Raw genomic sequence first — 16,748 nt, forward strand, 5'->3', positions numbered from 1 at the left:
TGGTTTTAATATTTTACTTTAAAAAATTTAAATGTTTCTGTTATTCTTTAAAATTTAAATTATTAATTTAAGCTGTTATTATCGTTAATATTGTTAATTATGTGTTTTTTAGTTTATCTATTTATTTTCTAAAAAATACAATGTCCAAAAAATCACAAATCTATATATTTTAAAATTCATTAAAGTAAAAAATATCGATATATATATAAAAGAAAATATATATTTTTAATGTGAAAAGTCTGAAGTCGCATGAAACTTTACAAACAGCCAAATTGACTGACCCAAGTCAAATAGTCAAAGTCAACTTTTAACTGGTAAACTATGGTGACAGCCTACTTTACATCACCTCCATTTACCATTCGCCACGTACTCCACTGCCTTCAATTCCACTCAATTCATCCTATCATTCTAGTTTTGTTTTTATTACACTATAATCATTATTTTTTATAATGCAAAAAGTTATAAAAACTTATTAAAGTCATAATTTTAATTTTATCAAATATTAAAATTAAAATATTTTTTCAAGATGTTTTATTTACGACTTTGAATTATGAATATATATAATCTTTATTAACTATATTAATAATCAAATGATGATATAATAGGTTAATCAATCAATTAAATGCTAATTAATTTTAATATAAGTTTAAGGTCGAGAACATAATGGCAAACAAATAAGCTATAATGTGCAATAGACGCTATGTTTTAAGGAACGTGTGTCATATTTAATTGTAACCGTCAATATTAAATTATTGTTTTATGTAGTTTTTGCAATTAATTTGGTTAACTTATACACATCTCAAATATAGTAATAATGTAACGCATGTGACAAAAATAAATTGCATGATTGGACAAAATTATAAAGTCTAGGCTTGCCATAGATACACCTCTTCTTCAAATAATGTTTCAAATTGCTTTCATAAACTAATTCACCTCATATTTAATAATTTTTTTTAAATAGCTGGTAAATGGTAGGAAATTAATAAAATTAAAATTTAAATAGAAGGGTAAATTTGTAATTTCACCATAATGTCTATAAAATCGAGAATAAAATTTGAAGATAATATATATTGCTCGAAGTGTTGTAGTTGTCAAATTGTTATCGGGCCCATTTTTGGCTGATCAGTGGCGTAAGTATTAGTTCGATCGTTTATTCAATCCTCTGAAAAAAATTTGGTGTGATTTATCCCATTCTCGCGTGCATAATGTGGATGTGGATGTCGATGAATATGTATAAAATATTTTTAAATTAATAAATAGAAATTATACTTTCTAATTACTAATATGATTTAAATTTTTTATTTTCTTCGTCATGATATAATTAAAATATACTTAAATTAAATTAAAGTCAAAATAAATAAATAAAAAAGTGGATGAAATGCGGCTTGGGCCGACCGAATCGGTGGGATAGGTTCAGAGGAGCATAAGAAGCCCTGCCCTCAATTCGCTTCACTCAACAAACCCTCATTTTCCTCTGTTTTTGCCGTCCGCCATGGCCAAGCCGTTCCCAAGCTTTTCGAATCACTCTTATCATCTTCCATTTTCCTCAGCATCGCTCATCGCTTTCGCAGTGCTCTCTATCTTCGCGCTCGTGATTTTTCTCTGCACTTCCTCGAGAAAATCGAAGAAACCGAACCTATTGCAGCCGAGGAACTTTGTGGCGAAGGTTAACAGTAACATCAGTTCTCGAGCGATTTCCATCGCGAAGATGATTTCGTGGCGGAAAGTCGAGGCGGCGGATGAAGATGAAGGAGGAGGAGGAGGAGGAGGTTTTGATTTGAGTGGAGATGATTATGATGATGAGGTTTGGAGGAAGACGATTATCAGAGGCGAACGGTGTCGTCCGCTTGAATTTTCAGGCAAAATTGATTATGATTCTGATGGTAATTTGTTGTGTGATTCGAAGAGGGAGTTTAAATCCGTTGGATAAAAGGATTTCGCGGTTTAATTAACTTTATCGTGATTGTGAATTTACTGTATCTTCTTCTTCTTCTTCTTATTCTCTCGCACTGATTTTTGTTCGTTTCCATTGATGAAAGCTTAAGTTTCTTCATTTTCTGCAATGATTTTTGTTATTTCGATCAACTGGCTTTTTTTTTTTTTTTTTTTTTTTTCTAAGTCTTGGAAAATTACATGGTTTCTAAACTTTTGATCGGTCTTTGATTTTTTTTTTCTTTAAATATATATTAGAAAAAAAAATCCATTCCATATAAAATAAAATAAAATTAGGTTTATAAATTTATTTAAAAAAATTATAATAAAGTGATTATAAAAAAAGTTTGGAGAAGTATTAGCAAATTTGAAGAGAAGTTTTTAACCAAATAAATTTAAATTGAGTTTAGAAATTAAATTATAAAAAAATATTAAATTTATGTTGCTTTTTTTTTAATAAATTTTAATATTAATATTATATAAGATTGGTCATATTAAATAATTTCTACTTATAACGTCGAAGAAATCGTTTGAATTTAGATACATGGTTCGAATTTGAGACATTTATTTATTAAAAAAAACGTTCAAATATTTTTTTCTCTCGAGCCATTATTTCGTCGTTTTTTTAACTTTTTAATAGTACTCCATTTTAAAGAATAAATTGTCTACAATAGCCTTTTAATAAGGCATGAAATAAATGGAGTAACAGGGATAATGTGGACATTTGATTAAGGCCTAAGATGTGTATAAATGAGTGCAGGTAAGAAGTTGGAAAAATTATGGGTTAAAATAATTAATTTTTGAAACTCCTAACTATTTAATTATAATATTTAAATTTGATTAATTGAATTTACATCGACCTCACCGGAATTATTTCTATCTTTTTGAAGAGAAGTTCGATTTTAAATCTCGAGAGAAGTACGTCGTGCTCAACATTTCAGGGTCTAATAAGTACATTGAACTGTTCATGGGACAAAGGGTCCTCACACCCGAACACAATGACTCAGTTATTAGAAATACACTGTACTAATGAACTATAGCCCGTCCAAATTAATAATTACAAGCTTCTCAAATAATTATCAGCCGTAAACTGAGATCAAATCAATCGTATTCTATTCATATTGATCAATTCCTAGAACGAGAATACACGAACTCATTCTATACATTAGAGAGAGAGAGAGAGCCAAAATGAAAGGTCAATGCATTGCCATTGTGCAGAACCATCCTCTTCATTGTTTCACGAAGCTCACTCTTTTCTGCAAATATTTAGGGTTTAAGAAACAATTATTAATTTATATTTCAAAAGGATTAATTATTTTATTTTTTAAAAATAAATTTACAAATGCTATTTATTCATATATATACATATATATATCAAGTGGAACTTAAGCTCTCCATACTATATTGTCTTAAAAAAAATAATATATTATTGCCTCGTCAACATTTTCCCTATTCATTTCCCGAAATAATAATAATAATAATAATAATAATAAATATTTTAAATTATAAAAGATGTGTCCCCAACTAAGCACTATAGATTTTTGTGTTCTTTATTTACTTTTGACTTTTTTTTTCAATTATATTTATTATTTACTAAAACCCTTTTATTAAGTTTTTTATTATTTTATAATCAAAGTCAATAAATATATATTTATTTTGTAAGTCAAATATAAACTCATACCCACCCCCACTCTTTTTTTTTATTTATTTATTTATTTAAATTATTTTTTATTTACTTTAATCTTTTATATATAAATATATACGCATGCTTTATAAATTATTTTTAAATTAATGTAATCTAAAAAAAATAAATTAACTATTGTCTTGAAATTTAATTAAGATATAAAAAGTACTTTAAAATACCAAAAAAAAAAAAAATAATAATAATAATAATAAAATTACAACTCAAACTTTTTTTTTTCTTTTCCTTGATAAAGTGTATTATTATTTTTTTTAATGGAAAAAATTTATTTGGAAGAGTAGAGAATAAGCGGAAAGAATATGAATCTTTAGGGGTGTTTAAATGATTGGAGAATATGATCAATCTAGATTACCTATCATAAAGGTTTCGGGTTCAATTTTGGAGTTGAAATATTACAGTTGGTTTGGGTCATCAACCTAACTAGCTCAAAATATTTACCGGTTGACCAACCCAGATTATCTAACATGTACGGTGGATTAATTTGTGAACTCAGAGTTGTTCGAGTCATCAACCTAACTAGAGTTAGTTTAAAAGATTTCTTAAACCCAACCCAATTTGTTTGTATATGCAAATTCAAAAAGCTATTAGAATTTTATCATCGAGAACGGCTAGAAAACGCACCTCACGCGCTTGACCACTACCCATGCCACCCGTTTTCCACAAGTCGACAATCCTCTCCACTGCCTCTACCTTGCTCTTACTTTCCTTCATCAGCCTCTCAAATTCCTCCCTCGGCACTCGAAGCTTGATCTGCACGGGTCCAGTAGGGCGAGAGGCAGTCGACATCCCATCGGGATCCAACCGAAAGGATTGGAGGTCGGAGAGCGATCGACGAGAGAGCATAAGACACTCGAGGCGGTCGGAGGCAGACGAGCAAAGGTCGGAGCGCACACGCGACAAGGGGCGATGGCTACCGGGGAGAGGGGGCAGGTGGAGGAGGAAGTAGAGGGTCTTAGGTTTGAGCTGGTGGTGAGGGTCCAAAGGCTTGGCTCGGAGGCCGAGTTGGGTGATGGATTGGGAGTCATAGAGGAGGTGATTTGGATGGTGGGTGGTGACTTGGAAGGCTGTGGTTGGTGTTCTTATCTTGAAGGTTTCGCCATTGATTTTCATCACTTTTGCTGTTCTCTTGCTTCTTCTTGATCCTCTTCCCATAGCATTTCCCATCTTTGAAAGCTGCTATGTTTGGAGTATTAACTCAATGGATATATTTATAATGGTGTGGTGGTAGCAATGGAATAGTTTAATTAGTCTCTCTCTCTCTCTCTCATTTGACCTAAAAAGTGGGTTTATTGATGGTAATGATATCGTTTTGAGTTCTATAATATACCTGAGAGTCGAGGATTGTGAGATCCCATGTCGATTGAAGAGGGGAACGAAACATTTCTTATAAAAGTGTGGAAACCTCTCCCTCACATACGCGTTTTAACAACTGTGAGACTGACGGTATAACGGGTCAAAATGGACAATATCTGCTAGCGATGAGCTTGGTCTCTTACGAATGGTATCAGAGGCAAACACCGGGCGATGTGTCAACGAGAACATTGGGCCCCTAAGGGGGTGGATTGTGAGATCCCACATCGGTTGGAGGGGAAGAAGTGTTCCTTATAAGGGTGTAGAAATCTCTTCCTAATCGACACGTTTTAAAAGTCGTGAGGCTGTTGAGAGCTACTTGATACAACAACAATTTCAACTTTTATTAACCATTTTAAAAGTTATTTTTACGGTTTATTTGAAAAATTGTTATATATTAGGGGTAAAATTGGAAATTTTGAAAAAGTTTGAATTTTGTAATTAAAACACCACCCAAAATAATTAAAAGAAAATTGATATATTTAGTAAAAAATGTATTTTAAAATGTAATTTAATCCTTATCAAGGGTCGTCACCCTCAATATATATTTTTTCTCCACCCTCTAAGAGGGAGGCAATGGCTATATCAATAAATAAATAAATAAATAAAGGTTGAAATGATCAAATTATAGGAATTTTGTCATAACGTGGGGGTTTTATTTATTTATTTTTATAGATTTATTTATAGTTTTGGAATAAAAATAATAATGATTTTTTGTCAACAATAAGTGGAAATTCAAACCTAAATTTAAAATTATGAGATAAAATGTTGGAAAATAGAGACATATTATTATCATTATATTAATTATTATTATTGGATATGGATGGAGAGAGATATTGAGGGGTACAAGTTTATGTTTAAAATATTTTATATTAAATGTGGGAGACAATTTTCAATTATACATTAGTTATATATATATACACACACGTGAATAAATTAGCACTAGGTTTTGAATAAAAAAATTTATAATATTTAATATTGTTTTAAAGTTGAAACCCTTGCACGTGCATAATTTTTTTTTAGAGAAAATAATTATTACTCTTAAATTAAAAAAAAAAAATCATTTATGGTATCTTTAACAAAAATTAAATTAAATTATAGAAATTATTAATCAACTTTATATTTTATTTTTAAAAATATTTCTAAACTTGTACGGAAGTTGAAAAATATTTTGTTTAAAAAATATTATTAATTTTTAAAAATTACATTCATATTTTAAACTTTAAAAATAATGTTAAAACTAATATATGGATTTAGGGTTTTTAAACTTTATAAATGACCTCTCTCTTCCTTTCTTCTCTCCTCTATTTTAATTTCTCAATTTCTCAATTTTTTTTTTACTTGCTTTTTAATTTTTCAATATCTAAAGCTTCTCTAATTTATTCTTAAACATCAACTTAAAATGAAAAAATCTCTCATTTTTATATATTTTTTTTTTTTATCAAAATACTTTGTTTATCCTATCATTTTTTCAATTCTTAAACTAATTTTCTCGAAATAACATGATACATTCGCAAGAGTAAAATGATAAATTACCAATATATATATATATATTTTGTTTATCCTATTATTTTTTCAATTCTTAAACTAATTTTCTCGAAATAACATGATACAATGATAAATTACCAATATATATATATGCATATGTATATATATATGTATATGTATGTATAATAGAGGAATCAACAAAGTCTTAGTAGGGTCCTCCAAATGGAGAAGATGAAGATGATCCTAGCAATACATGGGTGAAATACCTGCAAATTCATGGTATCATTTAACTTCATCTTGTTTATGTGATTTTGGGGATTGGAAGTTAGAAGCCTTAGATCAATCGTAACTACGACTCTTATAAATGTAGCTCAAAAGACAACTTCACAATCTATCTATAACACGCTCAAGATTAAGATTGTATCACATCATTGAACATTCTTTCATAGTTGCACAAAGTAACAACAATTATAATTAAGTTCAATCTTTCTAAGTTTTCGATGAATCGCTCTCGACCCGGGTAAGGATTTACACAATATAGATAGAATCGAAGAGGATACTAGATAGTCTCAGTTTCTATTATACTCTTAACACAGATCATAAGCTAAACATAACAAAATCCCTCCAGCAAAGAACAATTCACAAATCCTACTTCATGAAACTCAGCAAAGAACAATTCACAGTTAATGGAAGTTTATGTAATGTTACCTTCACAAGAATTCAGAAGGTGAATTGGCATCTGGCTTCCCATTGTCATCCAATTCCCCAGGATGTTGCAAATTCTGCAGAACTTGAGATGGCAAAGCCCCCAATCCGTCATTTGCAGAGCCAAAATACTGGCAGAGAAGCCTTGCAATTACCCCCAAAATCTGCATTTGATTCTGAAACGCATCCGCTTGCATTTGCATCATCTGTTTCTCATGTTCGATCTGCATTTCTACCATCCGTTCTCTCCATTCCATCTCTTCTTCTTCCATTTTCTCTTCCATTCTCAGCCTCTTTCTTCTTTCTTCCTCAAATTCCCTTTCCATTCTCATACCGTTCTCAAATTCTCTTTGCCGCCATTGAAGCTCTCTCTCTTCAAGCTCAAGCTCTCTGTTGTCCAATTGTTCTTCCTTTTCGTTCATCAGTTTCTCCTTCTTCAGCTCTGTGTTCTTCATCTTTTCTTCTCTTTCACCTTCGTTTTTCTCCCTTCTGAATGCTCTCTCTCTTCTCTGTTCTTCCCTCTTCGCTGCCATGTCTCTCAATTCCAAAACTCGCATCGCTACCATTCCCAATCGCCTGTTCAATCCAGAATCCTTCTTCGATTTTTTCATCTCCGAAATCGCGATTTCGCCAAATCCGCTGCGTTTCCCCTCGTTTCCAACCGCTTCCACCGCCTCACGACCACCGCCATCGTCTTTCGCGCCGTCGTGTTCCCTCGCTTTCAGATCTTCATCCTCTTCCTCCTCCTCTTCCTCTTCTTCCTCCTCCAAATCATCAGAATCCACTCCAATTCCGAATTCCGAATCCTCGCTACCATCGAAACCAACAGCAGCGGCATTACCAAACACCAGCCTCTTCCCCTTCAAATCGAGAGGGAAATCTCCGAAAACCTCCTTGTATTTCATGAAATTCTGCCAGTGATTCTCACCGTCCTTCCAATTGAAATCGTCATCGGAAACCCTAATCTTCTGCTTGACGCCTAGGTATTGATGGCGCATGTTCTGGACCTTGATTGAGACGTCCCGCCATGACCAGCGAAAGGGGAAGCTGAGAGGATCGTGAAGATGGTGAACGGAATTGACATGGTCAGCGATGGGCTTGAACTTCTTCTCACGAGTCTTGAGCTTGGCTAGGGTTCCACAGTTGAGAAGCTCCGAGTATTTGGAAAGAAGCGTTTCTTCTTCTTGCTCCGACCATTTCTTCCGCTTCATTCGGGCGGCTTGTCTGGAAAGTCCACACCCATTCCCAAAAGGTTAATTCTTCTTCTTTTTTTTTTTTTTTTTTTTAAATAAAAATAATTAACATCAAGTCTAATATTCTTTAGAATTAAAAAATAAATAAAAATAAAACATAATATATATATATATATATATATATATTTATTTATTTATCTAAAATGCTAATAAATTTCTATGAATAATAGTTTAAAAATTAATTGATGTTAAAAATAATATTTCAAAAAATTATATCTCCAAATAACTTAAATTCTATAAATTCGAGACTTAGAATAAAGTAGTACGTTTATTAAGGTTACGATTTTTAAACATCATAATTTTTTTATATATAAAACAAAATCGAGCTGTGATCTTTTACAAAAAATTTAAAATTGAGATGTTCAATAATTACGAGGTTATAGAATTAAATTAAGATAATTATATGAATTATAAATTTGAGGAGTTATTTTTAGTTAAAATATAATTTTTTTTTCTTTTTTTTTTTGGTCAAAACTATAAAACTTTAATAAATTTTAAAAATTTGAAAATTGAGAATAAATTTATAATTTTTTAAATTAAAAAATTCAGACAAATGGTATCTCAATATAGATGGTGTTCCCACACGTAATTTCACGGCATTTCGACGACCAGAGCATCGGGCAGTGGTATTTTCGTAATTTTAATCATCGGTTCTTTCTCCTATAAATTTCCAGCCACCGTAATTGATTTACGTTCCCCAATTTTCCTCTATTGTTGCAGTTGAGCATTAACTTGCAGTTTCAGTTTCTCTCAACTCGCATTTTCCTGCAGCAATCTCTTGTTTGACGCATTTTGTTTCGTGGAATTGAATCAATAATCGAGTTCTCCGGACCTTCCGGAACAGCAAATGACGCCGCCAATTCTCTCGTTAGCTCTGCCGTCGGCGACTGGTCGAGTTCTCAGTATTCAATCCCACACTGTTCAGGTTTGTTCAATTGTTTTCGACGGTTGCGGATTGTTTTTGGTTGAAATCGATATTAATAATTCTGAAGGATCCCTTAACTATTCATAAATTTGAAAGTCAGCTTGTTTTGGTTGCCTCTATTAGGTTTCTGCAGAAGTTTCTTTCAGTTTTTTTGGTGAGTTTGTATCGTTGGAGTTGATGTTTTTGTTAGGAGTGTTGTGTTTTGGACAGAGTTGACTTCGATTGTTTATTTGTACTAGTTCTTGTATTGTTCTTGATTGTCTTTATTTCCATTCCATTAGTTTGAGTTAAATGAATTGTTCGCTTGTGTTCTGCCGTAGGGATATGTCGGGAACAAATCAGCTGTTTTCCCTCTCCAACTATTGGGCTATGATGTAGATCCAATAAATTCCGTGCAGTTCTCAAACCACACAGGCAAGCTGATTCTATTTCTTCATTCAAATGGTCTCAGAACTCTGAGGCCTAATATACGGTGCGATGCTTTTTGTCATTATGCATAAGTCCTGGTTTGATTTCGTAGTGTTAGTGAAAGTGGATTATGGTTCGTTTTGAAAATAAAACAGGATATCCGACTTTCAAGGGCCAAGTTTTGAATGGAGGACAATTATGGGACTTAATTGAAGGTCTCGAAGAAAATGAGTTGTTGTACTATACTCATTTGTTAACAGGTACTCTAGTTTTTCATTAAATGACTTGGTGTTCAGTATAATTTGGTAACTTTACAATATAAATCTTTACCAATGAATTCCATGTCGCTTCATGATAGCAAGGCAGAAAAACAGAAATATGTCTCATAGACATTGAGAATTATGCTAAACTATTGCCATCTTTAAGTATAAAGATCCTGCAAATGCATACAGTAGAATTTATTATTCTTACTTTTCAGCCAGTGTGAGTTTTGTTATAATATTTACTTATGGATTGTGCAGGTTATATTGGTTCCGTTTCTTTCCTCAACACAGTGTTAAAAGTTGTTGAAAAGCTTCGCTCAGTGAACCCTCAGTTAACATATGGTCAGTTAGATTCAAATTCCTTATGCTTTATTATCTTTTCTCCTTATCCATATATATGTTTTGGTAAATGTATGAATTCTTGGTATCCTAGAAGTAGTAAGCTACAAGGAAAATATTTTTATCAAAAACAAAAGAGAGAGAAAAGGAAAAGAAGAAGAAGAAGAAGAAGAAGACGAAGCTCTGAGGATTATAATTTTCTAATGCATTTTTTTTCTCACAAGGGACAATCTTGGTCATTGATTGATGATTCATTATTCAAATCCCAGAATTTCTCATGTCCCATTGCCTTTATAGCATGTAAGAGAATGCTACCTACAAAATTGTGAAGATTAGATGGAACTTTTGTCTAGATTTTTACTTTTTAAAATGGATGGAATTTATTTACATGTTTTAGCAAGAAACCGAAATTTTGCAGTTATATGTTGAAAGGATTAATTTGTGAGCCACCTATTGAACCATGTTCTCATTATATTTAGTGTCCTTTTCCAGTATGTGATCCTGTGATGGGTGATGAAGGGAAGCTTTATGTTCCGCAAGAACTGGTATCTGTGTACCGTGAGAAGGTGAGAAATCCAGCTCATTCTGTGTCCTGCTGATGCTTGATACCTCAATCATTTAATCTTATCTTTAGTTAATTTTTTTTATTGCAATCGGCTATTGAACTTTTCAATGTTTCAGTGCTTTAATATCTGACCATTAAAAATGAAATTCCTATCCTGCGTTTAAAAGTTAAACAGTTATTTAACCATCTGCTATTTATATTCCCTTTTCCATGTTCTTGACTATAAAACTTTTTTGATGAGTCCAATTCATGGCTAGGTTGTTCCAGTGGCTTCAATGTTGACTCCTAATCAATTTGAAGCTGAACAATTGACTGGGTTAAGGTAATTTAAATTACAGTGCAAACTGGTATGGTTGGCAGTGGAGAATGGGGTGCGGTATCTATTTCATTGAGCAAAATTTGATTAGACACTCTTTCTTGAAAATTCTTCGAACTTGGCCCCTTCTTCCATCCATCAATCTTAATATTTCGGATTTTCCTATTTAATTCTATATAACAATTAGTATCTTTTCTTTGAAACCCTGGAATAAATTCAAATGAACCTCAACAGTTATGACAAAGACTTGGCAGTATTCAGTGCTTGAGCATCCTTTTTCCTTGCTTCAGATAGCGTTATTTGAGAAGCCTTGCTTTTTGCAGGATCCAATCTGAGGGAGATGGTAGGGAAGCTTGTAACATTCTTCATGCTGCAGGACCTACAAAGGTAAGAATTATGAATGTGTCTATTGGCCTGTTAAAAAGTGGATGTTCTTAGGTAGTTCTTATTCGAGTGCATGCTCTAGTAGTCAACTACCATGAATGAGAGACACTGGAGGTAAATGAACCCTTGTAGGAGTGATTCTCTTGAATCTCGATCTTACGTTCTTTACTTATCAAGAGAAATGTTAGATGGCAGTTGACACATTTATGCTTGTCTAAATTAGATAATTGATGCATCATAACCATAGTTTGGCAATGTGATTTGGACTATAACAAAATAGCTGTGATCTTAAATAAGACCAATAACTTAATAAAATATAATTACCGAGTGAGTTAAGGATTTATTTATTAAGCACTTCAAACATCTTTTGTTTTTCAGGCTTTTCTCGACACTGTTGATACAAAATTTCGGATAATAGGTGCTTATCTTTTTAAGAATTCGAACTTTTACAGCTGCAGTCTTTTCTTCTTTAGGCGATTAGAACTTGTCCTAGCATAACACACCTAGCTGTCAAAACTTTGTTATACTTATACCTTGAAATTTATAATTCTATCCCCTTTAATAAACATAAATACGGTTCATTCTGTGGCTGTCAACCTTTTGTAAATGTCGCACATCATTCTAAATGTTGTTTTCCCGTGCTATCTATATCTCTGTAATCTGATGTGTTAGTCACGTTAAACATCTCAGGTTGTGATAACAAGCATAAGTATGAACGGTGAACTTCTTCTCATTGGCAGCCATCAGAAGAATGAGGTGGAAATTTTTCATTTTATATTGAACTGAATTCTTGCAGTTTGAGATCTGTTGTTTTTTGGGTGCATGTTTTTAGTCTTGCAAAGCTATAAGAAAATTGCATGAGCACGAGGAAAACTAATTAACCATAAACCTTTTTTTTTTCCTGATGAAACCCAAATGACTGCCTGGTTAGATTGCCAGATGTATCATCATCACTGTCTGAAATAGCGTAATAAACTGATGTTCCAAGCATATGTTACTTTCCTGTGTCACTTGTGTTTGCTTCTTGAAACAACAGTTGACAACTTCCCTCAATTATGAACAATTTTTTTAATTATTTTTTATTTTGAGGTGGGAGGGAGAGAGAGGGAGGGATGGCGTAGGGAGTTGATGCCACTGGTTCACGTTACAAGTTCTTCACAACTAAGAAAGAGAGTTGACAAGACTTTCAAAGGAAGATGAGCAAGGACTAATGACATTGGAAAGGACAATACTTTATTTCCATTTATTGACGTGTGGATGGTTCCAGCAACTCATGTCAACACCCTAAACCGAATGTCCATCAATGAACTCAAAAAGAGGATCTTCTGTTCTTTGGCTAGGAAAAAAAATCATATCACTAGATGATTCAAGCCACTCAAAATGCACCGGCATAGTAGGTTTGTCTTCCTTCTTCAAGCTTCTTTCATGCTACCCTGAGGGGAAGGTTCAACCTCATTCTTTGCGTACTTCACCTGCTACACTCTTCCCACAAATGGGAGTCTTAAATGTCAAACCTCCATTTGTGAGATCCCACATCGGTTGGAGAGGGGAACGACAATTCTTTATAAGGGTGCAGAAACCTCTCTTTAGCAGACGCGTTTTAAAATCTTGAGGGGAAGCCTGAAAGGGAAAGCCCGAATAGGACAATATCTGCTTGTGGTGGACTTGGACTGTTACAAATGATATTAGAGTTAGACACCGAGCGGTGTGCTAGCGAAGAGGCTAAACATCGAAGGGGGTGGACACCAGACGGTGTGCCAGTGAAGACGCTGGGCCTTGAAGGGGGGTGGATTTGGGATCCCACATCGATTGGAGAGGGGAACGAGTGCCAGCGAGGACGTTGGGTCCCGAAGGGGGGTAGATTGTGAGATCCCACATCGGTTGGAGAGGGGAACAATGCATTCTCTATAAAGGTGTGGAAATCTCTCCTTAGCAGATGTGTTTTAAAACCTTGAGAGCAAGCCTGGAAGGGACAGACAAAAGAGGACAATATATGCTAACGGTGGGTATGGGCTGTTACAAAAACCTCCGATAGTCTTAAATACTGCATCAACCCATCCCATTCTTCTAGGCTTCTATTCATGTTTTGCTCAAAGATCTATTGAGGACTGGACGATTGTTATTCAGAGATGTCTCTTTCAGTGGTTATTGACTTAAAATAAAAAAAAGACCCACAAATGTTTTTTAGCTCCTTGTACCTTAACTTCATGAGATAGTGACATTCTAAGTTGTGACAATACTGTCAAGTTAGACTCCTTTGTTTTCAGAAGTGTTGGCGATTGCTAGATACCTTCAAGTTAAATTTCACTGAACACTCAAAGCCAACTTCATGGAAATTATGGTGTTTTGATTGAGATTATAAATGTTCCGTCCACCCTCACAACCTGTTATACTCATAGGGAATGCTTGTGGAGGTTTTTGTTGAGTGTGCAATAATGACCCTAAGAAAACTTGGCATCGTGGAAGCTCTGACTGAAGTGAAGCAAAAGTTTACAGGCCTTGTCCTAGTCGAGATTCCCTTCCCTTCCACTTCATCCCACCTTATTTGTTTCTTACACCCTTGTTGCCCCTTCCTTCTATGCATATCGGTTGATTAGAAGGTTGCCAGCATGCATGGTCCTTTACTTGGGAAGCGGTAGTTAATTTCGGTAATGAAAGATTTAACCCTTTTTTTTTTTTTTTTTTTTTTTTTTTTTTTCTGGTTACATGAATAAAGAAACATAACATATGTTTTACTTAGGGTTTGAGCAGCTAACGTTTGGAAATTTTATTGTATTTTATATTTTATTATGGTTCGCATTGCATACACTTGGTCTAATTGCAATATCCCAACCTTGATGTCATAGGGCCAATCTCCTGAACAATTTAAGATCACAATTCCCAAGATTCCTGCATATTTCACGGTATGAAAATCCCTCATCTAATTTCACTTGCAATGTTTATCTCCTTGAGCTGAGGTTGATGTCAAAAAGAAATTATTGTTCTATTTAAACAATGCATGGAGACCTCGTGCGTCTATAGATAAGAAACTTATAGAAAACTACCATAACTAGTGGTCTCAATCAAGCAAGTCATTTATCAGAATGTGTAGGAAAATGACTTCTCTTCTGGTACGATTTAGTGTTTATTGTTCATAGCATCTATGCAAGTTCTTGAAAAGAATATGCTAATTTATAGGCAGAATCTTTACACGTTGGTAGAAGATTTCTTTCTTCTCCTCTCTCTGTGTGTCTCTCTCTCTCTCAACCCATGAAAAGTAATGGCAATAAAGTAGGAAGTGTTAATTCCAGAAATTCCTTTTCCATCTCTAACTGAATTCCGATATAAGATCCTTCTTGAATATCATATATTTCTGTTCGCTTTTCTCCTGATTCGTATCGATCTCAAACCATTGGTTCGTTTCTCATTGCATCGGTCCCATCCAGATCCTTTTCTATAGATTAACATGTCTTTGCAAATGCACTTGTAGGGAACTGGTGATCTTACGACTGCACTTCTTCTTGGTTGGAGCAATGTAAAGCCCCTAACTTAAATTTTATTGAAAATAGATAACTTCTTGTTTACAGTATCGTTCTCTTCAAATAATAGTTCGTTATGTTACCAGAAATATCCTGAACACCTTGATTTGGCGGCAGAGCTTGCAGTCTCAAGTTTGCAGGTTTTTCTTCTTTCCCTGTTTGTTTTGTTTCTAAAATTATTTGTTTTTCTGACTTATGCTCTACAAATAGAAATGTTGGTCATTATTCATGTGCGTTGCATATTATTATTTTGTGTCCTCATTGGAGACGAAACATCCCATCAACCACAAAAACAACCCCAACAACTACCCTCTCCTAAGGAACTTTTGGGACTGATGGATTTTCTATTTTTAAAAATTAAGCTCATGAGCACTACTTCCATTTATGTATTATTTAATTTTTAGAATTAAAATAGTAGTTTTCAAATTTTCATTTTTGTGTTTTAAATTTGATTTAAGAATTCACATATCAGAAAATTTATAAAGGCCATTAGAGATGTAGTCAGTTGATCAATCAATAATTCTAGTCACTCGGGTGGTTCGCTCTCGAAGCTCTGTAGGTAGCATTTTGATTTATGAGAATGTAGTTTCTTTTGAAAGTTTTAATTTTTTTTCTTTTTTTTATGTGTCTTCTATTACTATCATGATAGAATTTCAAGCACATTATACAAATCTACTAAAAAGCACGAAAATGATATAGACACAATGACACATCATTCTCTCACAATCTAGATATGAACATAACATTTAGGAGATCAATGAGATTGCTCTCAAAACTTACTATTTGTGTCGTCTATGCTTGTCCTTGTCCATTCGTTGTTCTTAATAAATATTTCTACATAAACAAATTGTTAGACTCATTCATTTTGTACCAGCCACGGTTTTTTATATATATATATATAAAACATACACCTTTTGTGTCAACAAGTATCTTATGTTAGAGTGTCTAATTATCTGGTACATGTTGGACTGTGGTATCTGGGTCTTGTCTTACATCTTTTGAGCCAACAAGTGTCGTGTTAAGAGTGTCTAACTATGTAGTACATATTGGATACAGTTATGGTATCTATGTCCTATCTTAGATACAAAATTATAATTTTACTAAATCTTATCTCATATCAATTGAAGTTCTCTGTGATTGTAAATGATTTGCAGGCAGTTCTGCATAGAACAATGAACGATTACAAAAGTGCAGGACATGATCCCGAATCCAGCAGTTTGGAGATTCGATTGATTCAAAGCCAAGATGACATTCGAAATCCAAAAATTAAATTTAAAGCTCAAAGGTACGATTGAGTTGGCGTTCTTCTCGAACAACATTTTAGGTACATTGCAAGACATCTCTAAACCTTCTTTTTTATTTAGTTTCATAACCCCCGAAAAATATTATTAGTAATAATACCAAGAATGATACTGCATGAAGGGATTAAGGTTGAAATTAGTTTACGCCACCTTCCCTGCATTTATTAATATAATCATATATTTTGTTTTAAGAGGAGAATTAACAAATTTATAAACTAATTAAAAATCAATTTTAAATTTTAAAAACCAACTAGAAATCAAATTCTACAATCTTTTTAGATAATAAAATAAGAATTTAT

The 16,748-nt window shown here is 33.2% G+C and overlaps 4 protein-coding genes across 5 annotated transcripts; 2 read left to right on the forward strand and 2 right to left on the reverse strand.

Moving 5' to 3' along the window:
- The first annotated feature begins 1,420 nt into the window (after nucleotides 1–1,420).
- LOC147793736 (uncharacterized) lies at nucleotides 1,421–2,027 on the forward strand. The gene has a single exon (XM_087121730.1). The coding sequence runs from the start codon at nucleotides 1,493–1,495 to the stop codon at nucleotides 1,928–1,930; it is 438 nt and encodes a 145-aa protein (XP_086977856.1). The 5' UTR covers nucleotides 1,421–1,492; the 3' UTR covers nucleotides 1,931–2,027.
- An 853-nt stretch (nucleotides 2,028–2,880) lies between these two features.
- Nucleotides 2,881–4,794, reverse strand: LOC111788491 (uncharacterized protein At1g66480-like). The gene is made up of 2 exons (XM_087120961.1): nucleotides 4,256–4,794; nucleotides 2,881–3,188 (listed from the first exon to the last, which is right to left on the reverse strand). Exons 1-2 carry the CDS (start codon nucleotides 4,784–4,786, stop codon nucleotides 3,162–3,164), a joined length of 558 nt encoding a protein of 185 aa, XP_086977087.1. The 5' UTR covers nucleotides 4,787–4,794; the 3' UTR covers nucleotides 2,881–3,161.
- A 2,070-nt stretch (nucleotides 4,795–6,864) lies between these two features.
- LOC147793737 (uncharacterized) lies at nucleotides 6,865–8,428 on the reverse strand. The gene has a single exon (XM_087121114.1). The coding sequence runs from the start codon at nucleotides 8,386–8,388 to the stop codon at nucleotides 7,183–7,185; it is 1,206 nt and encodes a 401-aa protein (XP_086977240.1). The 5' UTR covers nucleotides 8,389–8,428; the 3' UTR covers nucleotides 6,865–7,182.
- A 544-nt stretch (nucleotides 8,429–8,972) lies between these two features.
- On the forward strand, nucleotides 8,973–16,640 carry LOC111789435 (pyridoxal kinase). Of its 2 annotated transcripts, XM_023670209.2 has the most exons (13): nucleotides 8,973–9,056; nucleotides 9,151–9,355; nucleotides 9,676–9,769; nucleotides 9,919–10,023; nucleotides 10,285–10,368; nucleotides 10,858–10,931; nucleotides 11,188–11,252; nucleotides 11,570–11,633; nucleotides 12,321–12,386; nucleotides 14,477–14,533; nucleotides 15,100–15,144; nucleotides 15,235–15,288; nucleotides 16,303–16,640. In XM_023670209.2, exons 2-13 carry the CDS (start codon nucleotides 9,278–9,280, stop codon nucleotides 16,441–16,443), a joined length of 927 nt encoding a protein of 308 aa, XP_023525977.1. In that variant the 5' UTR covers nucleotides 8,973–9,056; nucleotides 9,151–9,277; the 3' UTR covers nucleotides 16,444–16,640. The 2 variants fall into 2 exon arrangements, with proteins under 2 accessions (XP_023525977.1, XP_023525976.1); XM_023670208.2 differs by lacking the exon at nucleotides 8,973–9,056 and having other exon boundaries at nucleotides 9,113–9,355.
- Nucleotides 16,641–16,748: the final 108 nt, after the last annotated feature.

Source organism: Cucurbita pepo, chromosome 2, assembly GCF_057944985.1.
Source record: "Cucurbita pepo subsp. pepo isolate OVF chromosome 2, ASM5794498v1, whole genome shotgun sequence".
Taxonomy (NCBI): Eukaryota; Viridiplantae; Streptophyta; class Magnoliopsida; order Cucurbitales; family Cucurbitaceae; genus Cucurbita; species Cucurbita pepo.

Excerpts from the sequence above, each read along its gene's own strand:
- LOC147793737 (XM_087121114.1), bottom strand. The coding sequence starts at position 8,388 with ATGAAGCGGAAGAAATGGTCGGAGCAAGAAGAAGAAACGCTTCTTTCC.
- LOC111789435 (XM_023670209.2), top strand. The coding sequence starts at position 9,278 with ATGACGCCGCCAATTCTCTCGTTAGCTCTGCCGTCGGCGACTGGTCGA. Across the intron at positions 10,024-10,284 it reads CTATACTCATTTGTTAACAG|GTTATATTGGTTCCGTTTCT; the intron begins GTACTCTAGTTT and ends TGGATTGTGCAG. Across the intron at positions 10,932-11,187 it reads TATCTGTGTACCGTGAGAAG|GTTGTTCCAGTGGCTTCAAT; the intron begins GTGAGAAATCCA and ends ATTCATGGCTAG.
- LOC147793736 (XM_087121730.1), top strand. The coding sequence starts at position 1,493 with ATGGCCAAGCCGTTCCCAAGCTTTTCGAATCACTCTTATCATCTTCCA.
- LOC111788491 (XM_087120961.1), bottom strand. The coding sequence starts at position 4,786 with ATGGGAAGAGGATCAAGAAGAAGCAAGAGAACAGCAAAAGTGATGAAA. Across the intron at positions 3,189-4,255 it reads GTAGTGGTCAAGCGCGTGAG|AAAAGAGTGAGCTTCGTGAA; the intron begins GTGCGTTTTCTA and ends AAATATTTGCAG.